At 38.3% G+C, this 26,559-nt stretch overlaps 1 protein-coding gene across 4 annotated transcripts in view; it reads right to left on the bottom strand.

Annotated features, from left to right (window-relative positions):
• Positions 1-25,373, bottom strand: part of LARP4 (La ribonucleoprotein 4) — a gene marked incomplete at its 3' end in the record, with an annotated part of 65,294 nt that extends 39,921 nt beyond the window's left edge. For 2 of the 4 annotated variants that reach the window (XM_082665457.1, XM_082665460.1), the window contains exons 1-5: positions 25,228-25,373; positions 8,179-8,326; positions 7,403-7,555; positions 4,615-4,690; positions 1,073-1,209 (exon numbers count right to left, since the gene is read on the bottom strand). In XM_082665457.1, the coding sequence (XP_082521583.1) occupies positions 1,073-1,209; positions 4,615-4,690; positions 7,403-7,555; positions 8,179-8,326; positions 25,228-25,245 (532 nt within the window). In that variant the 5' untranslated portion in view covers positions 25,246-25,373. Of the gene's footprint in view, positions 1-1,072; positions 1,210-4,614; positions 4,691-7,402; positions 7,556-8,178; positions 8,327-25,006; positions 25,049-25,227 lie in introns of those variants that run through there. The other 2 variants (XM_082665458.1, XM_082665459.1) reach the window with 2 other exon arrangements.
• Positions 25,374-26,559: the final 1,186 nt, after the last annotated feature.

Genomic DNA, 26,559 nt, shown 5'->3' with positions numbered 1-26,559 from the left:
CCTTAAAATTAAAGTCTGAGAAACACTTAAAACCAAGAATTATATATAAATGATTACAATCTTTCTTTCAGATGCTGGTTTTGAGTTAATATAGAATGAAGGTAGTACCACAAGCCAAAACTTTTATTTCTAGTCCCTTCAAAGGATAATATGTCACATCTTCCTGTGCAGGTAAGTAGAGAGAATAAAAGTAGTTGTTAAGGAAGAAGGCCTGTGTATAAGTGCTAGGTTTCAGCCCTTGGAGGTAGGAGATTCTGTCTCTTGGCAAATTCTTTAAATGTTGACAAGACTGGGTCATTTTAAGATCTGGTCAAACCAGATCAAGACTGGTTTGATCTGTACAAACCGATCAGAGATTTCATAAATGTTTTTATCCCTCTGACAATGGAAATCCCTACTCCCATGTAAGTCTACTACTGGACTTGCTTTATTTAACTTTCAAACATTTCAACGAATTTCAAAAAAAAAGTGAAGATCCACCTTTACTCAAGTAGTTAACAAAACCTGTATAAGAGAGGTTACCAAGAAATGCTGATATAAGACACAAACACCACTAAAAATTCTTAAGCCTCAATCTAAAATATAAATTCTTTACCAAACTTTGGAGCAGTGTTTGTCAAACTGCAGGTCGCAACTCTTTTAATAGGTTGTGAAAACAATTTTATAATAAAAGAAATGAACTCATTTCAAGCATTTAGTATTAATCTACTATTAACGTTTCAGTTGTGTGTATGTGTGTATTGGGTTGTGATATAAAGTTTACTTATTACTTTTGTTCAAAAGTTTGAAACAGATTGCTTTACAGGGTGTGATAATGACACATATAGCTTTCTAATAGCCCAGAAAACAGAGGTTTAATTGCTTATACTTGAGTAAATGGGTATCAAGATGAACAACCAAGGTACAGAACTGATATACAAGCTATATATGTACCAGTCAGTAAAAACAGATAAATTATTAGCACAGAATAGCAAAAAATATGGAGTTAAAAACAATTTCCTGCATGATCAGAAGTCAAAAGAATATTTAATCTTTGATTTTAAAAGTAAGCTAAAAGGTACGATTTACATACATCTCAACACTTCAAGAATTAGGTCAGGGTCTGTGGTCAGCTTTTTTATTTCTTCCATGTTGGCAACTGTCCAAATTGGGATGAACTGATCACTGTCCATTTGAGATATCAGGTAAAGATCCTTTGACAAATTTTCTCTGAAAGGAATAAGAGAAGCAACAGTCCTATAAAACAAATCTTAAAAAGCACCTAAAGAAAAGAGATGCCTTATTAACTTTTGTCACTAAACCTAGGAAAACAAAATTATGCTATCAGGAATAACACAGTGAACTATGAAAATACGTAATATACAACAGATACATTCTAACAACTTCTGGAAAGTTTCTGAATCCCCAAATACATTGTGCCCAACAGTTTTGAACAAGGAATTTATGAAATTATATTGATGTGGAAAGAGGCTTAATATTAAAGTATATTACAAAATATTACATACAGTTTTGTTCCATCTTATAAATACCTTAGCACTGATGTTAGAATATGCATATGGAGAAAATTGTAATGTAAACCATGAGTTGGATCATGGAGGATTTTCAGTTTCTTAATGTTTGCATTTTTTAATAGGTATGTTTGACTTTTTATTTAAATTTAAATAATAAAGTTAAAATAATAAATATAAAACATTTTAAATTAAGACAAAAGACTGAGATACATTTTTTAAAAAAGAAGATACAAATGCTCTATCTTACACATAAAATCTTGTTCAACAAACTGAAGGAGAATCAAATTCATGTCTTGTTATTTACATCAAACCTTTGAAGCAGTCTGGTTATAAACAGCTAGAAATCTTTGCTTAAAAGCCACCTTCTCAATGACCACCCTATTCTGAAACCACCCAAGTACTCCTGATTCCCCTCTTCCCTTGCTTATTCCGCTCTACTTTTTTCCATAGCACTTATCACCTAACACGCTTCTAAGCTGCTTATTTATTATGTTTATTGTTTTGTCTCCCCCAGTCAGAATACAGGTTCCACAAAGGATCTTTGTCATTCAAAATGACAAAGCCTTAGTACTTGGCAAAGAGTAGGGTCCAGGCCTTTACATTCAAATTATACTAAAATAAGAGTAGTAATTACCTTTTTAAGGTTACAATTGTCAACAAGTGGTGGTTATTTGTCTTGGGGGAAAAAAGAATAGAGAGGATACCAGTAACAGTTAAACTCACTTCTTCATAAAAGAAAGAACAGGGCTTCCCTAGTGGCACAGTGGTTAAGAATCCACCTGCCAATGCAGGGATCACGGTTTGAGCCCTGATCCGGGAATACCCCACATGCCGCAGAGCAACTAAGCCCGTGTGCCACAACTACTGAGCCTGCACTCTGGAGCCCACAAACCACAACTACTGAGTCCGTGTGCCACAACTACTGAAGCCTTGGTGCCTAGAGCCTGTGCTCCGCAACAAGAGAAGCCACCGCAATGAGAAGCCTGCGTACTGCAACGAAGAGTAGCCTCCGCTCGCCGCAACTAGAGAAAGCCTGCGCACAGCAACGAAGACCCAAAAATAAAATAAATAAATTTATTTATTAAAAAAAAAGGAACATACTAGTCAACCAGATATTCTTTAAGAACTTGAAAATAAGACAACTGTAAACATAATATTGTACAACTAAAAGGCTGTAGCCTAAATCAACTCAGACTTTCAGCCAGTCTCTCCTTATAAAACAGTATGACACACCCTTAAAGAAACTACCTTGTCAGAAGTAAGTCAAATTAATAGATATATAACATCGAGGATTATGACTAATACCTATTATGTTCATGACTAATACCTAATATGTCTTAGTGGCAATTCTACTGAGCTACAAATGGCAATTACCCGGCTGGTTTGAACTGTATCGTAGTTCTGAGTAGGATGTGATAGATCATGATAAGCCAGAGCTCATGCTGCAACAACTAAAAAAACTTGGATAGATTACAAAAAAATCATGTTTTTGGAAATAAAAACTGTAGAAGCTACAAGGACAAAATGAAATTCCAGAAAGATAATCTTTCTTTTCCAAGGATATCTGCAGATCCTGGACCAGAAAGAAACTAGTAGAGCTTTATTTTAGGCAGTTGCACAAGACTGGTATTATGAATTGGAAGCTAAAGGAGCCCCCAATACACAGCTGATTTTCCTCTATATGACATTTACTGAGTTCTAAGGAGGAAGATGGAAGGCTGGGACCCTGAAAGATGGAAGGCTGAAAAAGGAGAGTAAAATCTTTGTGGTCTTGTGGAAGCCCCAGTAGAAGAAGCAACCTTGCATCAAACCTAAGACAGGTCTCCCTGACAAGACATTTGCCAGATTTTGAAGCTGTACAGGGTAAGAGGCTAAAGAGCTCATCTCAAACCTCTGAAGAACAGAACTAAATTTCCCTTGGTGTTTCACGACTGAGGTAACAGAAACCTGCCAACTTCTAAATCAAAAGCCTAAGAAGGTCATGCCTAAGGAACAGAGATAAATCAGAGGTCGATCGAGTCTAATTAAAGTTGCTGCTCAGCCCTGACTCAGCTCAATCCTTAACTGGATTGAAGAAATCAATCTGCTTCTGCTTACCAGAAGAAAGCTCAACTCTTGTCTAGAGAGAAAAATTATGACACTGCAGCTTTCTAGTTTCTTTTATTATGTAGTGCCCAGCATATGTAGTGTCCAAATTATAATCAAAATTTATAAGACATGCAAAAAGCCAGGAAATTGTGACAATCAAGAGAAAAAAACCCTCAAATATAAGCAGACACACAAATGATCCAGCTAGTCGGCAAAGATTTTAAAATAACTATGACAAGTATGGGAGACAAAATGAATTGCATCATAGGCACAACTGACTAGAAGGGTCTTGTTTTCATAAAACTAGGGCCTGTACTAGACTATAAAGGCAAAGAAGAAAAAGGTGGAGAAGAAAAGGGAGATATTCAGGATGAAGAATCAATTAAAACTGAGTCAAGACTGTATTATATGTAAGGAAATAAAGAAGTCTATGATAAAATCCAGGTTTCTAGCTTAAAAAATTGGTTTACCGGTCCTCCTCCAAAAAACAGAAGGTATTACATTTGCACACATATCCAAACTTCTGTTTATTTTGGAAGGGGCAGTTCTACATACTGAAGGTTTATACATCTAAGCTATAAATATACCTACATAATTCTTAATTCTTATCTGTAAATAAGGTATCTTGAAATGTTTGCCTGAAGGAACTCTTTATTTAATAGAAGAAACTGGTAATATAAATTCTATACCCATCCACATCTTATTAAAAATAACTCTATGCTCAAAGATTACAAGAGCAAACTACTAAAAACATAGAGAACCCTAAAAATGAATATGATTATAGGAAAAATATCCAAAAGAAATTTCATTATCTTTCTACTGGGACTAGACCCTTTACATAATCAACTGGAGACCACATCTTTAAATCTAGTTAAGAAACATACTGAAGAATGATACCAAAATACATCACCAAAGGAAATTAAAACCATTTTTCCATTCTATTTCATAGGTATTTCACATCTACTAATCAAACAATTCAAAACGGAGAAAGGTCAGTTTAAAAATGATAGTGTACCGTGAGAAACAGAATTCTAATTGTTTCTTCAAACACTCTTTTAGTTCTTCTGTAGAAATTGCTGAGTTGCTTTCTCCTGATAGTAGAAAACAAGAGGGGAAAAGTTAATATTTAATTACCATAGGTAGTAAACTTTACATATTGTTTTCAGAGTAAGCCACAAAGTATGCACAAATTAAAATCACCAGAAAACTGTATTTTTATTCTTTTTAGAATTCAGATACACACAAGGTCTACCTTTTAACCTATCTATTCTTCTTTCTTTAGACCGATTTCATATCAGTTTTTTTTTTTTTTTTTTTTTTTTTGCGGTACGCGGGCCTCTCACTGTTGTGGCCTCTCCTGTTGCGGAGCACAGGCTCCCGACGCGCAGGCTCAGCGGCCATGGCTCACGGGCCCAGCTGCTCTGCGGCATGTGGGATCTTCCCGGACCGGGGCACGAACCCGCGTCCCCTGCATTGGCAGGCAGACTCTCAACCACTACGCCACCAGGGAAGCCCTCATATCAGTTTTTAAATTACATATTTTATCAAGTAATTAACAAATCATCGGTAATACTAAAAGCACTTGGATACCATATTGTAAAACATTACCCTAAATACTTAAAAAAATGTGATAACTATTTATTCCTTTAATGAAAACTCAAAGAACAAAAGTAATAGTGGGGCTTCCCTGGTGGTGCAGCGGTTGAGAGTCCACCTGCCGATGAAGGGGACACGGGTTCGTGACCTGGTCATGGGCCCGTGAGCCATGGCTGCTGAGCCTGTGCTCCACAACAGGAGAGGCCACAACAGTGAGAGGCCTGCGTACCACCAAAAAAAAAAAAAAAAAAAAAAAAGTAATAGTAATCTAGGGGCTTCCCTGGTGGCGCAGTGGTTAAGAATCCGCCTGCCAATGCAGGGAACACGGGTTTGAGCCCTGGTCCGGGAAGATCCCACATGCCATGGAGCAACTAAGCCCGTGCACCACAACTACTGAGCCTGCGCTTTAGAGCCCGTAAGCCACAACTACTGAGCCCACAAGCCACAACTACTGAGCCCTCAAGCCACAACTACTGAGCCCGTGAGACACAACTACTGAAGCCTGCACGCCTAGAACCTGTGCTCCGCAACAAGAGAAGCCACCGCAGTGAGAAGCCCACGTGCCGCAACTAGAGAAAGCCCACACACAGCAACGAAGACCCAAGGCAGCCAAAAAAACAAATAAATTTATATACATAAACAAAAGTAACAGTAATCTAAATTTGAAGACAGGAACTACACAAAGTGGGATATATATATGGCTCCACATCTGTACTATCGGTAGTAAATCTGATGTTAGTCACACTCCTTAAACCTCTATCTCTTAACAGACTTGTTGTTGCCAAGGGGGAGGTAGGGTAGGGGAGGGATGGATTGGGAGTTTGGGGCTAGTAGATGCAAACTATTATATAAAGAATGGATAAACAAGGTCCTACTGTATAGCACAGGGAACTATATTCAACATTCTGTGATAAAACATAATGGAAAAGAATATAAAAAAGAACGTGTGTGTGTGTGTGTATTACTGAATCCCTTTGCTGTACAGAAATTAACACATTGTAAATCAACTATACTTCAATTAAAAAAAAACCCACTTCTATCTCTTAATACTCTTTTCATTGCTTAATTTTAGAGCACTATATTTTCCTGTAAAGATAAATTTTGTGCATGATTTTACCACTACTTTGTCTTACTACTCAAGATTCAAAATATTAGATATTAAATTAATTTCATTAAAAATGAAATAAGAAGCATTCTATTTCTATGTAGTATATGCAACCCTTCTAATATAAAATTCATCCACCCAAATGCTGGCTAAATGAATAATAACTTCATTTAAGCTTTCAGTGTTATTACAGCAAACTTTTAAAAATACCAGTTGGTTGCCAATTCACTTAAACCAACTCTAAGTTCAAAGTAGCCAGGATAGGTATATTATAACAAGGAGGGAGCAAAACCTAACCACCTTAAATTACTATATGGAAATACCACCCCATTCTACTTCAGAAATCAACTTACAAGCTGACCGACCTTAGAAATCTAATCCAGATATATATAATAAATAAACTGAGAACAAAGGTTTATATACCTTGACTAATGCCAGGGAACTAAGCAGTGACAGAGATGCCTACTCCCTATTACACTTATTTTCCAAAGAAACCCTTTAGAACTTAGAAAAATAAAGTTAGGTAATCAGGTTCTACAGTCTATCTTTAGTTTCTTTTAAATTTTATCCATTTTAAGTCCAAGCAATTAATAATCCATGCTAATTAAATGAATGTGAAAAAAAACATATCTCACAAGTTGAACTGTAGTAGAACTATGATATAACACAACCTTTTTCTCAAAATTAATCCCTGCAATCTCACATTTATAAATGCATTTCACACTGACAAAAGTGATGGGAAAATTGACAGAACTTGCGTTGATCCCAACTAATAGATCAAGAAACTTGGACTCTGAAAGATTGTAATTTAGGTCTCTTTTTTAACTATATTGACTGTTTTCTCCTTTCATCTCTAATTTCACACTTTCCTTTAATAAGATCTTTAAAATAAACTTTTTTTTTAAATTACAATGTTCATGTTTGGCCATTTGAAAACAGTATTTATAAAAGTCACCTAATATTTCATTAACATAAACTTCTTTTCAAATAATAAAATAGACCAATCAATGCCATGTTTACTAGAACAATGATAAAAAGACTGGAGGGGGAAAAAGACTAGCATACTGCATTCTCATTTTAACAATAAAACCATAAAGTTTACCAGAAACATCATATATTTGGTAACTCAGATCTTCTGGTCCCAAAATCATTCCATCAGTTGATTCCTCAATGCCTGTAGTAGTTCTTGTGGTTTCACAAGATGAATACATTACTTCATATTCCTTACACATATCATCTGCAAGTTCTCTATTACCTGTATTAAAGAAAACATACTGGAAGTGAATAGTAATTCTTTAAAATCCTATCTTTAGGCACTCTGGGCACAACAAGATTTTAAAGAATTCTAGCAATTGGGAAAATATCCACAAGATTTTAAGTAAGAGTCCAAAGGAGGTAAGTTTGACCATTATGGATAAGCTAAAATGATTAACAACAGCTTAAACTTACATAGTACTATCTATGTATAAGACAGCTTCATGTTCTTTGTTCACTTAATTCTCAGAAAAACCAATGCCAAATTAATTGCTATTGTTAATGTTTTACAGATGAAGGCAACAAGCATGGAGAGGTTAAGTCATTTGCCTAAGATCAAACAGTGAGTAAGTAACACTGGCAATGATGGTAGATCAAAACTAATTTAAAAATACCATATTGTACATGGGTTAAATGCTGAACCCAAAGATACAGCTACTGTCTGAAATTAGTGACAATCCATTCGTACTAGAAATAAACGAGAATGGTATACAAATTACATGTTAAACATTTATAAATATATTTTATCAAATAATCAAAGAATCTATTAAAAGTTCTATAAACTGGTTTGGCCGTATGTTTAACCAAAATGTGATTCAATCTGATGAAATATTTACGACTTACCCTCAGGATGAGACCCTGATGTGGCTGCTGTTTCATGCCAAGAGCTTTCAGTTCCATGAGTTACTGGAGTGGCATCAGTATTTCCTGGAGGTATTTCTTGCCATACTTTGGCATTAGGATTTAAGCCAGTTCCTTTAGATGTTACCTGCTAAATATTAAAAGGATCCATTTGTTAATTTTAAAGGTCAGAGCAGGGTTTCCCTGGTGGCGCAGTGGTTGAGAGTCCGCCTGCCAATGCAGGGGACACGGGTTCATGCCCCGGTCCGGGAAGATCTCACATGCCACGAAGCGGCTAGGCCCGTGAGCCATGGCCGCTGAGCCTGTGCATCCGGAGCCTGTGCTCCGCAACGGGAGAGGCCACAACAGTGAGAGGCTGGCGCACCGCAAAAAAAAAAAAAAAAAAAAAAAAAAAAAAGTCAGTGCATTAAAATTATAAATTTAGACAAAACTTTTCCATTACTTAAATGTGAAGAAAATCCCCAATAATATTATGTAATCTAATAATAAATATTAAATAAACAATATTTTAAAGTTTTTGGCTCAACTTGAAAATATAAACCTTTTTAAGCAGATGAACTTGAAACGTTTATATGTAAAATTTAGCTACCTATACAATAAAAACATATTTTTATAAAATACTATTAGTATAGAAATACTGCTTTACCCCAACCTACTTGCAAGTATTGTTAAATTTATTAAAACTATTCACATATCTTTGATGTTAGTGTGCGTTTGAGTACCTAGAACAAATTTTTGAGTTATCTACAGCAATTTTCCACAGTACAATTTTTATTGCCATCTAAGCTGTGATAGAGGGTCTGAATGATTCTGTAAGTGGAAATTTTTTCCCAAGTCAAAAACCGCATTCTGCCTTATGTTACAATGCATTATTTCATTTGTCCTGAAAGTGTATTTTCTTTTTTTTAATTAATTAATTTATTTATTTATTTTTGGCTGCGTTGGGTCTTTGTTGCTGCCTTCAGACTTTCTCTAGTTGCGGCACGCGGGCTTCTCATTGAGGTGGCTTCTCATTGAGGTGGCTTCTCTCGTAGTGGAGCACAGGCTCTAGGCATGCGGGCTCAGTAGTTGTGGCACGCGGGCTCAGTAGTTGTGGCGCACAGGCTTAGTCGCTCCACGGTACGTGGGATCTTACCAGACCAGGGCTCGAACCCGTGTTCCCTGCATTGGCAGGCGGATTCCTAAACACTGCGCCACCAGGGAAGCCCAGAGGATTTGTTTTCTTTCTGCTGGATGACTGCACAGTAAGACTACCAATCTGGTATCACTTAAAATTTTCAACGTGGGTTTCTGGAGAACAAGTAGGGAATTTTAGCCCTACTTTGCATCAAAGAGGATTTGTGGTTAGAATAAGACCCCTCCTTCCACCAACCCAGAGCCAAGGCTAAAGCTGACAAGTTTTCCCTTTTCTCTGAGAAAGCTGTTTTTTCCCCTAGTTTATCTTTTGTCCTGTCTCTAAGCACTGCGATGAAAATCTAAGCTCTGGGCCACTAAGGATCAACAGATGCATTAGGGGCAGGACCTAAGTTTAACACCTGCTTCTTTCTCTGGATTAGTACTTCCTGATTTTTTTGGTCTGAAGATTTCATTTGCTTTCTTACCAGCTTAAAGCGCTGCTTAAAACATAATTTTTAAAAATTAACCACCTTCCCAGTTGTTTTCCAAAATCTCAAATTCATATTTCTTTAAAAGTACCAATACTGTCTTAAGAAAGCTAAATTGGGGACTTCCCTGGTGGCGCAGTGGTTGGGAATCCGCCTGCCAATGCAGGGGACACAGGTTCGACCCCTGGTCCAGGAGGATCCCACATGCCGCAGAGCAACTAAGCCTGTGCGCCACAGCTGCTAAGCCTGTGCTCTAGAGCCTGCGAGCCACAACTGCTGACGCATGGGCGCCTAGGGGCCATGCTCCGCAGTGGGAGAGGCCACCGCAGTGAGAGGGCCGCCGCGCACCACAACGAAGAGTGGCTCCTGCTCACTGCAACTAGAGAAAGCCCGCGTGCAGCAACGAAAGCCCAATGCAGCCCAAAATAAATAAATAAATAATTTTTTTTTAAAAAAAGCAAAATTGAAGAGAAATTCCAACAATTGAGAGGCAACTATGGTATGACAGACAAAGATCAAGTTCACTCTTCCACCCAGTAACTGTGCAATCACTGACCCCAGTTTCCTTATTTTAAAAAATATAATGGGACTTCCCTGGTGGTGCAGTGGTTAAGCATCCACCTGCCAATGCAGAGGACATGGGTTCAAGCTCTGGTCTGGGAAGATCCCACATGCCGCGGAGTAACTAAGCCTGTGAGCCACAACTACTGAGCCTGAGCTCTAGAGCTCTCAAGCCACAACTACTGAAGCCGGCGCGCCTAGAGCCCGCATGCTCTGCGACAAGAGAAGCCCCAGCAATGAGAAGCCCACGCACCACAGTGAAGAGTAGCCCCTGTTCACCACAACTAGAGAAAGCCTGCGTGCAGCAACAAAGACCCAATACAGCCAAACAAAATAATAATAAATAAATAAAACCTTCATTAGGTAAAAAAAGTAAACAAGCAAGTTTTAAAAATATATATGTGTGTGTGTGTGTGTATATATATGTATAATGCCTATTCTACCAAAACTCCTTATAGTTTCTACACACCTTGGACACCTAACTTCATGTGTGTTGGTCACTACTTCCTCTTTCCCTCTTGTTATTTGTACATACTTCTATTTTGTTACCACTGTAATAGTTTATTTAAGTAAGTGTTCTTTGCAACCAGGCAGTGGGCTCAATGAAGAAAAGGTAGAAACTGGGTCTTCCTCTTCTATTTCAGCTATTAATATAAAACAGGCCAAGAGTACACTTTCAACTGTCTATTTGAATGGAACAGTAGAGGCATAGGTGCAAAACAAAACAAAGAACCCAACTAATGTTTAACTACTGTATTTACCCTTCTGATGTGCTAGAAAATCAGAGTTGATACAATCTTCCTTGTTTTCATGTGCCTGTTTAAAATGGAAGTCTTACATTGGAGTGGTTCTTGGCTTTTTGATTTCAGGGCTGCTAAAAGCTTTTACAATAAACATCAAAACCAATAACAAAATGTCAAACGTAGCAAGGGAGCAAAAGCATCTTTAAAGTAGCACCAAAGATGAATAACCAAAGCAACATCTTCGCTTAGAGATGTTAATTCACAACTACTTCATATCATTAATTAGCTCAGGGAATAAACAACCAATTTTCTTATAGTACCACCAGGTAGCCCCACCAGGACAGGTACCCAGGTATTATTTAAAAACCTCTAGGTATGTAATTCCTTGGCGCTCCAGTGATTGGGTCTCCACGCTTCCACTGCAGGGGGTAGGGGTTCAATCCCTGGTCGGGAAACTGGGATCCTGAAAGCCTCACGACGTGGCAAAAGAAACAAACAATCAAAAACACCTCTAGGTACCGGTTTTTTCTTTTTTTTTTTAATATTTATTTATTTATTTATTTGGCTGCACCGGGTATTAGTTGTGGCACACGGGATCTTCTTCTCAGCATGCAGGAACTTTAGTTGCAGCATGCACGAACTTTAGTTGCGGCATGCAAACTCTTAGTTGCAGCATGCATGTGGGATCTAGTTCCCTGACCAGGGATCAAACCTGGGCCCCCTGCATTGGAGAGCGGAGCCTTAGCCACTGGACCACCAGGGAAGTCCCTATGTAGCAATTTTAGAATGCAAGTAAACTTTACATTTGCCCCTATGTAGACATGTAAACAGGGCATGCTTATCAGTTAGAATTCAGAATCCACTCTGGCTAAATTAAACAGAAACGTAATTTATTAAAAGATAGTGTCAGGCTTCCCTGGTGGCACAGTGGTTGAGAATCTGCCTGCTAATGCAGAGGACACGGGTTCGAGCCCTGGTCTGGGAGGATCCCACATGCCGCGGAGCAACTAGGCCCGTGAACCACAACTACTGAGCCTGCACGTCTGGAGCCTGTGCTCTGCAACAAGAGAGGCCGCGATAGTGAGAGGCCCACACACCGCAATGAAGAGTGGCCCCCGCTTGCCACAACTAGAGAAAGACCTCGCACAGAAACGAACACCCAGCACAGCAAAAATAAATAAATTAATTAATAAACTCCTACCCCCAACATCTTTTTAAAAAAAAAAAAATGTTCCGGAAGTGCCCTGATGAGGAAATCACTAACCCTGCCACCACCAAGCAGTAAATGCCAAAATTCAAATCCATTACAACTTTTATTATTACCAGCACCAATGTCACTTCTCCATTAGGAACTAACTCAACCTTGTATTAACTCCACTTTAAGCTGACCGCCTCTACTGCCACTTCTGTCTATGAAATGGAAGTTATGAATAGAACCCTCATTTCCCTACATTGTATATTTTCAAAAAGAAGACATCTGTAGGTGTGGTCTGACTAGTGGCTCTTAGTAACATGCCTGCATCCATCCAGATACAAGGGAATCTGGGAATTTGCGTTTTGACTAGTACGTTCACTGGAGAGGCCTAACTCATAATATGGGCATTTCTGCAAATGTAGAAAGCTACTGAAGAATTGGGAGGTCCCAAATATGATAAAGAGATTAAGGCTAATATTTAACATACAAGATATATTATGCCACGTATACTTAATTTATAAATAAATACCCAATATTGGGGAATTATGATTAAAAAAACTTAACTTTTACTTACTGACGGGATGTACTATTTCACTAAGCATTAAATAATGACTCAAAATAATTAACTATATGCCTTTCAGCAGCATACTACCCATAAATCTGATGTCTCCCTTGCTAATGGTGCCAAGAATAATCAAAGTGTGAGGTCTATGGCATATAGACAAGCAGTACTCCTGGGCATGTTTATATTTTTCTCCAGACTAGTTAAGAGTATGCACTCTAAAAGCCATTAATGTACAGAAGAAGACATATACAAGAATGTATATTGCAGCCCTGACCCCATTAGTGAAAGACTGAAAATAACCTAAATATCCATCTATAGACAAATGGTTAAATAAAATGTAGTATATTTCATAACATAGAATACTATAAAAGTTTAAAAAAAAAGGCCTACATACACTAATGTGGAAAGTGCTCCAAGGTATATTATTCAGTGAAAAAATTCAAGTTGCAAAACAATAAGCATTTTGGTTTTTACTCATATTAACAAACATAAAATCATTGTACAGATAAACATATTGGCATGTAAAAACAGAGAAGGTTTGGAAGGTTACTATTAACAATAGAACTGGGGACTTCCCTGGTGGTGCAGTGGTTAAGAATCCGCCTGTCAATGCAGGGGACACGGGTTTGAGCCCTGGTCCAGGAAGATCCCACATGCCGCGGAGCAACTAAGCCCATGCGCCACAACTACTGAGCCGGCGCCCTAGAGCCCGTGAGCCACGACTACTGAAGTCCACGCACCGTAGCGCCTGTGTGCCGCAAGTGATGAGCCCACACACCCCCACAACTACTGAAGCCCACACACTCTAGGGCCTGTGTGCCACAACTACTGAGCCCGTGTGCTGCAACTACTGAAGCCCATGCATCTAGAGCCCGTGCTCCACAAGGAGAAGCCACCGCAGTGAGAGGCCCGCACACCACAATGAAGAGTAGCCATTTCTCCGACTGGAGCAAGCCCGCCCACAGCAACAAAGACACAATGCAGGCAAAAAAAAGAAAATAAAACAATAGAACTGCAAACTAGTAAGAGATCTACCAAACAGGGAAAAGGTACAAAAACAAGCAGGAATAATTAATTGCAAAATGTCAATTTTAGGGAATTTCCTGGTGTCCAGTGGTTAGGACTCCACACTTCTACTGCAGGAGGCACGGGTTCAATCCTGGTCATGGAACTAAGATCCCGCATGCTGCGCAGCATGGCCCCCCACCCCCCAGCCAAAAAAAGTCAATTTTACCGGGACTCCCCTAGTGGTCCAGTGGTTAAGAATCCGCCTTCCAATGCAGGGGACACTGGTTTGATCCCTGGTCGGGGAACTAAGATCCCACGTGCTGCAGGACAACTAAGCCCACGTACCACAACTAGAGAGCGCACACACCGCAACTACTGAGCCCGCGTGCCACAATTGGAGAGAAGCCTGTGCGTTGCAACTAAGAGCCAATGCAGCCAAAAATAAAAATAAATTAAAAAAATTTTTTTAAATGTCAATTTTACCTATTGAACTACTTAGTGCCATTTTGACAAGTATAAAAAGAAACAACTCACTGCTGTAATTCATATAACTTTGCTAAGAGTTGGCAATGTTTATCAAAAGCCTTAAAATTATATATTCTTTGGTCCAGAAATTCTACTTGTCAGATTTGCTCAAAAGAAAGATATACAAAAATATAAATACAAAGATGTTCATCACAATTTTATAATAGTGAAAAGTTAGAAACTTTCAACTGCTATGGTCTGAACATCTGTGTAACTCCCAACTTCATATATTGAAATCCTAATGCCCAATGTCATAGTACTGGGAGGTGGGGCCTTTGGGAGTTGCTTAAGTCATGAAAATGAATGAGATTAGTGCTCTTCTAAAAGAGAGTCCACAGACCTCCCTAGTCCCTTCCACCACTGAGGATACAGTGAAAAGGCACTATCTATGAACCAGAAAACCCTCACGAAATACCAAATCTGTTGGCACCATGATCCTGGACTTCCCAGAAATAAATTTCTGTTGTTCATAAGCTACCTAATCTGTGATATTGTTATAGCAGCCCGAATAGAACAAGACACCAACAAGAGAGTGAGGATTTGTTCAGTAACTGTAGTCCAGCCACATACAGAATATCCTAGAGCCTTAAAACCAGATTGTATATAAAACTGATGAGACCTGAATAAGTTCTGTGGACTGTATCAACGTAAATTTGCTTGTCTTTACATCATACTATGGTTAAGCAAGGTGTTACTACTGGAGGGACCTGGGCAAAAAGTACACGGTACCACCCTGTACATTCTGGAGACAACTTCTTGTGAATCTATAATTATTTCAAAATAAAGTTTTTAAAAATGGAGAAAAAAATATAGAAGACATGGAAAATGTTCACATTTTGAAGACACTTGGAAAAGCAGTAAAGCAAGTTGCTATCTTATGGAAATGATTCAAGTGTGTGAAATAATGCACAAGCACAGAAAAAAGTGGAGAGGGAATTCCCTGGTGGTCCAGCAGTTAGGACTCCATGCTTCCACTGAGGGGGCATAGGTTTGATCCCTGGTCTGGGAACTAAGATCTGCTTGCCGCATGGCACAGCAAATAAATAAACAAATAAACAAACAAATAAATAAATAAGGTCATAACACCTTTGTAAAGCAATATGTCAATACTGATGTGAAAAACTTTTAAAACATTCACTATTTGAGCTACCACAGAGAATATTAGCCTAACAGCTTTATACATAAGAATGTCCTTTATAGAATTACTCAATATAAAGAAAATTTGGAAACTGAAAATGTCCATCAAAAAAACTTTTATGTGGGGACTTCCTGGTAGTCCAGTGGGTAAGACTCCGAGCTCCCAATGCAGCGGGCCTGGGTTTGATCCCTGGTCAGGGAACTAGGTCCCGCACACATACCACAACTAAAGATCCTGAGTGCTGCAACAAAGACCCGGCGCAGCCAAAATAAATAAATTTTTTAATTGAAAAAAAAAATTAAAACGTTGATGTTTTCATATAACAAATAATCTTTAAAATGACACAATAATGAATCTGACAAGTCAGTTTAACGAGAACAAAGACTTAATTTTTCATTTAAATTCTAGATAACCATGTTTGACTCATCTTTTGACTAAGTTTAATAAAGAAGCCCATAAAAATCCTTATCTCATTAAAAAAAAATCCTTATCTCTCCCACAGAACTAGAAGTAAGCCCTTGAGGCTACAGTTATATAAAACATCTATTAAAGGATGTAAATTGTCCAAGTGCATGCTGAAACTATCTGCCAACATACACATATGCAGTATGTAAGCACAAAGATACTCTCAAATCACCACAAAAAAATTCAAATTGTCAGTCCATAAAACTAACAGATCAATACCTCTATCTCTAAGCAATATATGCCATTATCGAATAAGCCAAAAGCAGTCCTTATGATTGACCCATTTTATGCCAGTTCCTATCTGGGGAAAGATACAAATGAAAGGAAAAAACAGAAACATAAATTTCTTGGTAAAATGATATCTTCTGGTCATAAAAGAGCAGTTTTAAGGTAACAGAACCAAGAGTTAGGAAAAAGTCACCATAAATATGGCAAAACCATCTCTTTGGTCATATATAACTGTTTGTTTTACTTACCTATTTACTATCAGAAACAGAAATCCCATGCCACTTAACCCTACAAATGCTGAAAAACAGAAATAAAGTATAGAAATTGATTAAACTTATTTGCCTCATGGCAGATCAATCATCCAGGTTTAATTTTTACATCTCCAATACTGAGAGGACAACACCACAAGTACTTTAAAAAAAAAGTGGGGTGGAATTCCCTGGCAGTCCAGCGGTTATGACTCCGCAATTCCACTGCAAGGGGCACAGGTTCAATCCCTGATCAGGGAACTAAGATCCCACAAGCTGCAAGGCACAGCCGCCCCCCACCCCCCCAAAAAAATAAACACCTGTCATTTCATCCAGCATGAAACTTCAGAGTCCTACCAGAATATGCTTAGGGGCATTTTATAGAAAGTAAAAATGAAAAATGGGAATTTTTCACCCATTCTGACAAAGAAGGATAACTAACATTTATGGAACACTTAATTCATCTTCATAACAACTACATTTAAATTCTATCATCTACATTTTGTAGATAAGGAAAACCTTACATTACCTAAAGGTAATCTGTCCAAGGCTGCACAGCTAATAAAGACAGAGCCAGAATTTGAACCTAGGCACTCTGCAGAGTCTGCCACTATACTACAGTTGCCTCAGAGAAAACTTTAAGACAACAAGTTACATACTATTTAAGGAATATTACAAATCTCCTCACCAAGTCTGTAAAACAGTCCCTGGCCCCAGTTCCACCTACAGTGTCTAACAATACAGAAGAAATGGATATAGAAAATAGACACCAGATAAGAACTAGAGTACCCAGGGCAGAAGTCAATTCAGCTCTGCAATGATTTCTATCTTAGGGCCATGGTACAGCTAATTTTCAGCTATTAAAAAAAAATTTTTAAAAAAAGGTAAGATCCATGGTAATTTATGCAATAAAATTTACCCCCTATTACAAAGCACTTACCCTAACTTGAATTATTTTGTCTGCAAGCTCCACAGTGGCAGTGACCTTGTCTATGGTTTACTCTTCTCTAGCACCTTGAACAGTAACTAGCACACAGGAGACCAATAATAAAATTTATATGCTATATGAGAGTTTCTTAAACTTTACTGTGCATAAGAATCATCTAGGGATCTTGATAAAATGCAGATTCTGATTCAGCAGTTCAGGGATAGGGCTAGTGAGTTTGTATTCTAACAAGCCCTGGGTAAAGAAGTTACTGAGGCTCACACTTTGAATAGCAAGGTAACTGGACCAATCTAAGTCATTTGCCAAATTGTCAAAAATCAGGATTCACTTACTCCACACCTGGAAGGAAATCTTCAGTTTATTCATCAATAAAACTATTACTGCTGATCCTCTAATATCAGAGGGAAAGACAAGTTCCCCAAATTCCCACTTCCTCAGTCAGATGACAGATGATGAGTGCTTAAAACTCTGGGGGAGGGCTTCCCTGGTGGCACAGTAGTTAAGAATCCACCTACCAATACAGGGGACACGGGTCCCGGAAGATACCACATGCTGTGGAGCAACTAAGCCCGTGCACCACAACTACTGAAGCCTGTGCGCCTAGAGCCCGTGCTCCGCAAGGCGAAGCCACCGCAATGAGAAGCCTGTGCACCGCAATGAAGAGAAGCCCCCACTCGCTGCAACTAGAGAAAGCCCGAACGCAACGAAGACCCAACGCGGTCAAAAAAAAAAAACAACCAACCACCTTTGGGGGAATCATGGATTGATCTGAAGATATAATCAAAATTAGACTTCTTCCTAAAAAGTTCTTCATATGAGATTCATAATCACCTTACTGTTAAAGACTAAGAACCCAATTAATAGATATTTAGCATTTAAATAGTCCTCAAAATACCAAGTCATTTTACTTCAAATTGGTCATCTGATAAAGCCAATAGCTAACTATACAAATGAACTCAAAAAACCTCAAACCTCAAATATCAGTACTAAATATCAAAATAATCCTTTTCAAAAAAGGGCACCTTTTAATTCCTAGTGTGTATAGCCAAGTCAGCAAACCGTTTGTTACGAAAACTGAAATGAGATATTTCATAAGTATATGTGAAAGCAGCAACTCACTTATGTTTATTATGTACCAGACACTAGGTGCTTTACATTGACTGTCAATCCTCTTAACAACCCTTTGAGATAGATAATAATTATAATATCTCATATATTAGTATTATCCTCAATTTACAGATAAGGAAACTGAGAAACACAAGTTAAACAACTTGCCCAAGGTCATACAACTAGAAAATTGCCTAACCTGAGCAGGCAGCCTGGCCCCAGAGTCCATGTTCTTAACCATTCTTTTATGCAACCTTTCATATAAATGTATCTTATTATTACTCAATCACTGCCCTCCTATTTTTTTCCTTCCTCCAACTCAAAACGATAGAATAACCCTATTTCCCTTGGCTTGCTCAACTGCAAATTTTTGTAAATCCTATAAATTTACATTTCCCATAGCCAATTCAACAACAAATACTTTAGTACCAATTTAGTACACTATCTTCCCTTGTTAATGATATGGAAAAACAACAACCAGCCAAAAAGCACACAGTAAATCTCTGATCTCCTCTGAAAAATTATCATACAAACCAGGACATTTTTGAGAATAAAATGGGGTGCGACATCTGTTCCAGAAAACAGGTGTACACTATGACTGTCCAGGACAAAATGGGAGGTATGGTCACTCTACCCATTTTGTAGTTTGCACCACCTAGTGGTATGAAATACTGGCCAACTATGTACTATACAAACCCTGGATTACTCCTGACTTTTCTGCCCTGACAGAGAAAATGCTTTTCTCTTCCCTCAATAATATATAAATCAAACAAAACTTAATTCCTCATCCTTGGCTCTATGCCTATGTTCATACCATACTCCTAGTAATATTCATCTAAAGTACTCCTCTGTCTTTAATTTAGAGCCAGTCGTTTATAAATACAGAGATATTTTCTGAACTAAAGATTGGTTCAAATGTCCAGACAAGGCAACAGACGAGAGGAAACATGAGTATGTGATATTCAAGTTTCTTTTCCTTACATTTACTTACACTTATACATTAGAAAAAATATTTTTTTCCACAAGAGCAAATATAAAGTGCCGATTTGCACTTTATCATTTGTATTTCTTTAAATCTTGCATATAAATGAGTAAATTTTAACAGTCCGCAAGCTTCATTCTCATTTAAAAAGTTTTATTTGCCCAATTGATAATATGCTCAAACTATAAAAAATTTAAAGTAAGGTAATTAACCTGTTTGGCTTACAGCAAATCAATAACAATGCTGGGATTCAAACTCAAAGTTATACGTCTCTTAAATCAGTGCTATCTCACAGTAGCTTTTGCAATTAATAGTGCTACTATCATGTAGTTTTAATAAATTTCCCAGAAATACTTGCTGTGATGATCACATGATAGTGTCTGTCAAGCCTTTACCTAGACTGTATTACAAACAAGGCTTAATACATAAGCACCACGAACACAGGGCTTCCTTCCCTGGTGGTGCAGTGGTTGAGAATCTGCCTGCCAATGCAGGGGACACAGGTTCAATCCCTAGCCCGGGAAGATCCCACATGCCGCGGAGCAACTAAGCCTGTGTGCCGCAACTACCGAGCCTGTGCTCCAGAGCCCATGAGCCACAACTACTGAAGCCCACGCACCTAGAGCCTGTGCTCCACAACTAGAGAAGCCACCGCAATGAGAAGCCTGCGCACTGCAACGAAGAGTAGCCCTGGCTGGCCGCCACTAGAGAAAGCCCGCGTGCAGCAACAAAGACCCAACACAGCCAAACAAAACAAAAAAGAAAACAAAAAAACCCACCATGAACACAACCTAAACTGTCAGAAGAATCATTCTCAAATTACAGATAAGAAGTTGAGGATCAAAAAAAGTTGTCACTTGCCTCGGGTCATAGCTAACATTTGAACCCAGGATTCCAAAACCCTTACAGAAAACATAGCGCAAAACACAAAAGTTTACAATGTTTTCAAGACTGGAAACCTCCCTCAAGAATTGAACTTTAAAGAAAACACAACTTAAGCAAAACACAGTCTATAGGAACAATAAATTAAAATCCTACAAGCACTATCAGAGCTAACGAGTCACTTTCCATTTTCACTTAAGGATATTCGAAGTGGAAGTTTAAAAAAATTTTTTTAAGACTTCACAATGATAGCTGCATTCGTTTCCTAACTCCCTCTACTTTGCACTCCTCTGCAATACAGACACGGACCCCATCTCTACCTACAGGGCCTAAATCTTTTTTTAAGCTCTTAGGGAGAGACCAAAATTACAGATTTCAAATGTTCATGTCTAGTACTAAAGATCACTTCCATTAGCTGACAAGTAATATGGAGCTGACAGACAGCCTGAATTGATAGAAAATAGTTGAATATCAATATTTCTAGTTACTGGTTTTTCACATACTGTAATTTGAAGCACCATGAGGTACTTTTACATCTTTATATTCACTTCTGAGCATTTTATTCCACTTTTCACACTTTGAAAATAATTTCTACTTCATTTTCAGCCCATTATATTTGAAAATATTTCTTTGAAAATGTTTATCCATTTTAAAACTCTGTATCCAGCTCCAATAAATATTCCAAAATCAAATTGTTCAAAAATCACTCAGCTATTCACTTATTTATAATTCTTCTTGGCAATAATTTCACAATTCGTTAAGGCACTTTCTTCTTTTCAGTCATTTTTGAAAAGTCATTTCAACTAAGTCATATCTAATAACTTTTTATAAATATGTGATTATTTAAGCTAATGGGAAAAAACTGAGTACTATACTTGAGGTAAAAGGCACAATACTTCCCATGATTACTGAAATATAAAATCAATGAAAAATTATCTAGGCAAATATCTCACTTACTTCAGATTCTAAAGCTAACCTAAAATTTAAAACGTTATCACCTAAAAAAGCAGAAAACTTTAGGGACTTCCCTGGTGGTCCAGCGGATAAGACTCCACGCTCCCAATGCAGGGGACACGGGTTTGATCCCTGGTCAGGGAACTAAGATCCCACATCCCACATGCCACACGGTGCGGGCAAAAAAAAAAAAAAAAAAGCAGAAAACTTTAGAAGTCAGATAAATTACTTTTAAAATTGTATAAGATCTGGGGGAAGAGGGATTTACTGTTTAATGTGTACAGAGCTTCAGTTTTGCAAGATGAAGCTTCTGGAGATGGATGGTGGCAATGGTTGCACAACAATGTAAATGTACTTAATACCACTGAACTGTACATTAAAAATGGTTAAGATGATACATTTTGTTATGTGTATTTTACCATAATTTTTAAAAATTATGTTAGAGTATGCATCCTAAGGTGCATAAAAGTCACTGCTACCTAAATAAGTAGTTATAAGTATTCATTTTTAGGGAAAAACTCAAATAGAGACAGAAATCCAATTAAAACATTGCCAAACAACTAGAGCAGACATAATTGGCTGGAAATACTGGAGGGAGAAAATGATCTGAAAAATGAATAAAATACTGGCAAACCATAAAAACACGAAAAGATTGCAAACTGCCTCCTTGGCGCTCAAAAACTTAAATAACTCTCTAGCAGCCAGAAGAACACAGCAAATTGCTGTTTCAAACTTTCAGAATTTTTTGTAACCGAATTTATGTTGGAACATGTTTGACAATTTGGTATATTATCCAAACGTTTGTACCTCTTCCCAGAGAGACAGACACGGTATGTGTCTCCTTCAGAACAGAGGTGAGATAAAGACAATAATACTACTGAAGTCAGTATAGCCCTTTGTCTGCAAGACCAAGTTTTTAAAAAGTTACATCTAAGTATTACCTAAAATAGGATTCCTAGTCTGCCTATAGATTTCTATTGCAGTACACTGCAATTTAGAGTTCTAATTCCACCTTCAATATTCACTAGCTGTACGATCTTGGGCAAGTTTCTTAAACTTTCTGTGCCTTAGTTTCTTTATATCTAAAATGGTGATAATAATGCTACTTACCTCATAGATAGGTTTGAGTTGATGTATATAAATGTATACATGCAAAAAGACTTAACAGGCCTGACATATCAATAGTGAGCACAATTCATGAGAACACAACTATTATTATATTATTATCATTACTATTATCTATCCCACTGATTCCAGTTATAAACTAGTTAAGCTGGGGTCTCTCCAGAAAAATGCACACAAATAAAAGATTTTGAACACAGCTGCAGAGGACTCATCAATCCCAGATTAGAGAAGTCTTACCAAAGCAACTTAGTTGGTAGTAAAGTGGTTATTAACCTCCCTCATGCCATGGACCTCTTCAGTAGTCCAATTAACCTATGAATCTCTTCTCAGAATGTTTTTAAGTATATGAAATACACAGGACTACAAAAAATCAATTATAGTATAGTTATGAAAGTATTTTAAAATTTCTAATTTAGTAATAAATGTTTCTTTACAAGTGCATTAAACAAGACTTTTTTTTACATATAATAAGGAGCAATGCACGTAAACATTTCAAGATATCTGCAAAAACTGTAATATGATATGAAAACACTTCTCTTGTTGCATCCATTGAAATGTCAAGAATTTTTAATTCTCTTCAATTCTAGATTTCAATTAGAAGCTAGTGAAAATAAACAGGCAAATTTTTTTTTCCTCAACCAAGTTCACGGACTTCCTCAATTCCATCTAGGGACCCAGATTAAGAACCCCTGGCTTATTGGAAAGTAAGTGCAAAAATAAGTTTTGGAGTCTGTGACTTATGTTCTAGAAGCCAGACTTCAGACTTTAGTCCCCACATTATTTACACCTGAATGACCTTAGACATCAAACTTCTGAACTTTGTTTCCCTCATTTAGAATAATTCCTACATCATGAGGTTACAAGGATTGAATATTAGTTAACAAAATGCCGAAAGACCAGTATGTTATATTTTATTGATTTTAATACCATATAATTAGACCCAAATATTTAATGCCATTGTTAATTTTCAGTAAAACTCATTATATGTGAAAAATTAAAAACCACATACTGATTTACAAAGAAAATGAAAATATTAACTATATGTAACATTTTAGTGAGAGCTATGATTTGGCTTCAGAATGACCTGTATCTAAATCCCAGTTCCACTACTTTAGTCTTACTAAGTTAAACTCTCCACCTCAGTTTTCTCATCTATAGAACACTGAAAGGTTGTTTTAGAAACGAGAGGATCTAGCTTAAACGGTCAATAAATGGAGTTATTATTAAAGTTCACATTTTAACAAAGCCAAAGCAATCAATTTGGACCTCAAAAGTTTATTCTGGAATTCATGTTTATACAACTACAACTTCACAGTCCTTTGCCCGGCAAAACACATACACACTTAAAACCTGCAGCATTTGCTTGGCATAACACTCCTAACACAAACTGGCACTGCTTGAAATCAGATATGATTTCTTATTCTGCCTAAGGAAAACAACGAGGATAAAAAACGATCAACAGAATGGATTCAATAATTTTAAATCTCTTCATGATTTACTTGGAATCTTTACTACCAAGGTTGGAATACTCTATAAGGTAGCTGTCTCTTTAAAACCCAATATAAAGATATCAAATTTATCAGCTACATATTGTCGGTTAGATTAAAAAAAAAGGCAGAAGCATGTGTCTACTTTATGCCGGAATACTATAGATTAAGATTCCCCCCTCCCCAAGTCCGTCTGAAAAAAACCCGCCATAGACTGGCTCCCGATCCATTATACAACCTGTAAATTCCTTCCCTCATTGAAAAGATTCTTTTTGTGGGCATAGTTAACAAGTGCCAAGCTGCGAAGTTGCAGCTTTGCTGGTTTGACGTTTTCACAATGCAAGAACAATATGATCTGGAATCTACTCAAAGCATTAGCCAGGCAGTCAGCTGATGCTCACTGCACACAAGAGAAAGACAGAAATAAGAGAAACTGAACCTCGTAAAACCACTACGTTTTAAAGCTAAAATAGGCCAACAGCAGATGTTCCAGTTAAAATAATAAAAGTATTTCTATTGTTAAAATAACAATTAAAAAAAACCCAAACAACCGGCTTTCCCCGAACTAGGTTTCGCTCGTTCTTGAAATTTTCCTTGTAAAGGGCTCTTATCCGTTCATAAAATCAGCTCCTCACCACAGAGCGGCTGCCTGAGTTAACTTTATATAGCCAAACCCTATTGGCTTCTCCTCCGTTCACAGTAACTCGCTTGCCACCCACAGAACGTTCCAGAGATCTAGGGACGGGGACCAAACAAAATTTGGTGTTGGTTGCTAAACAGAAGCTTTCAACTTTCTTTCCCAAACACTTCTACCTAATTTCACCTTCCTGCCTCCGCAGCCCCACATGTTGCTCGCCTGCTCCCAGAGGGCCGCGCGAGGCCTCGGTTCACCCCGGAACGCGCCCACCTGATTACCCTTTTCTCCGCAGACTCCGCCCTCCCCGCCCCCCTCCCCCCCCCTCGCTCGCCTCCTCTAGAAGGTCCATATGGGACGCTTTCCCCTTCCTCCGATCCTCACGCCGCACCAGAGAAGCCTCGATACTCCACCTTCGGTTCTCCCCCGCCACGGCGCTCGCCTCTCACAGCCTCCTAAAGTGCTGCGAGCACGCAAATCGGAGCCGCGGGCCTGCACGGCCCAGGTGCTGTGTCAGCCTATCTGCCGGTTCCGCGCCGTGTACGGCCTGGAAAGTCACATGGCGCTGGAACCGGCCGGCGCCTTCACACTCCTGCTCTCCTCAGAGCAGGACGAGAATCCCAAGTCCACTCACCTCCACGAAGAGCAACATGACTTTCTCCGCTCGGCCCAATCGTTCTCGCCGACGCGACTCCAACTGGCTTACAGGCCGGAGCCCCAATAGCTAGGATAAGGACACTCGCCTGGCCCCTCCACCCGGCAGCGGACCCGGCTCCTCCCCCGCCGTCAGCCGCTGCGGCCTGACCCGCCCAGTCCCACCTCCCTTGAAACAGCAACTGTTTCCGGCTCTAGAGAACAATTGCTTCCGGGAGAAGAGAAAATCCTCGGCGCGCTCAACTTTTGCGCTACCTTTTCCAGCCGCAGTATGGACTGTACTATCATGTGGCCGGGGGGAGGGGGGGCGGGGGAAGCGATCAGAGGAAGGCACCATTCTGTGCCACGGGAGTATGTAAAAATTTTACAGGCGCATTTTATCCCTGGCGAAACGGATAGTTACCATGGCCATAATAACTCCGCAGTTCTCGTGGCCCAAGACCTAGATCTGATAAAAAGCCGAGCTTGTACAAAATGTACTGAAAAACAACCACCCCTGCCGAAAAGGCGGCGGCTCTCAGGGAAAAAGTAGAGAAGGGAAAAAAGCAGCAGTAATAGTAAATACATTAACAGCAACTGCTGTACATTAAAGGCCTACTACATGCCTGGCACTATTCTAAGTATTTTACGTGAATTAATCTAAACAATCCAACGCAATAATACTATTATCCCTATTTTACAGTTGAAGGAGCTCTCTAGAACACACTTTGCCCCAAGTTCCCTTGAATTAGGTACCCACATCTCTGCTCAATATAATCCTATTTGGTAGTACTTAGCCTGGATAGCCTCTTCATTGATGTTCTGCCATTAATTCAAATGAAATACAACAAAAAAAATTTTAAATTATCTTTATAATTTTCTGTTAGATGATCCAAAATCCTTATTATCTTTAGCAACACTTACTAGGATTTATCCCTCCCTTATCAGTCCCACTTCTATATCCTAGCTCTGACACTCATCGTTTGAAACAGTCATGTCTTGATCTTCTCCAATGGATTTTTTCTATTCTATTATTTCAAAAAATCTTCCTAAATTGAAAGTTTCATTTTTACCAAACTGTTATTATTTGCTTTCAAGACCTTACCATTCTGATCCTATGTAATCTCCCTTAACCTCAAATGAATCCCTTCATTTTTCATTTAGATACCAAATTAATTTCCCCTTCGAATTGCTGATATTTCTGTCCCATACTCTCCTACTCTGATCTGCAGTAAACTCAACATTACCTCATCTCAATTAAACCAGTCTCCTTACTTTTTCCCTGAAATAACAAACTCCGCACTCACCTCCAAAGCCATGGCTCATTGAAAAG

Source organism: Grampus griseus (genome assembly GCF_964374135.1).
Source record: "Grampus griseus genome assembly, chromosome: 11".
NCBI classification, from domain to species: Eukaryota; Metazoa; Chordata; class Mammalia; order Artiodactyla; family Delphinidae; genus Grampus; species Grampus griseus.
Note: the sequence above shows the minus strand (reverse complement) of the source record. Positions and strands in the feature narration are given on the sequence as shown.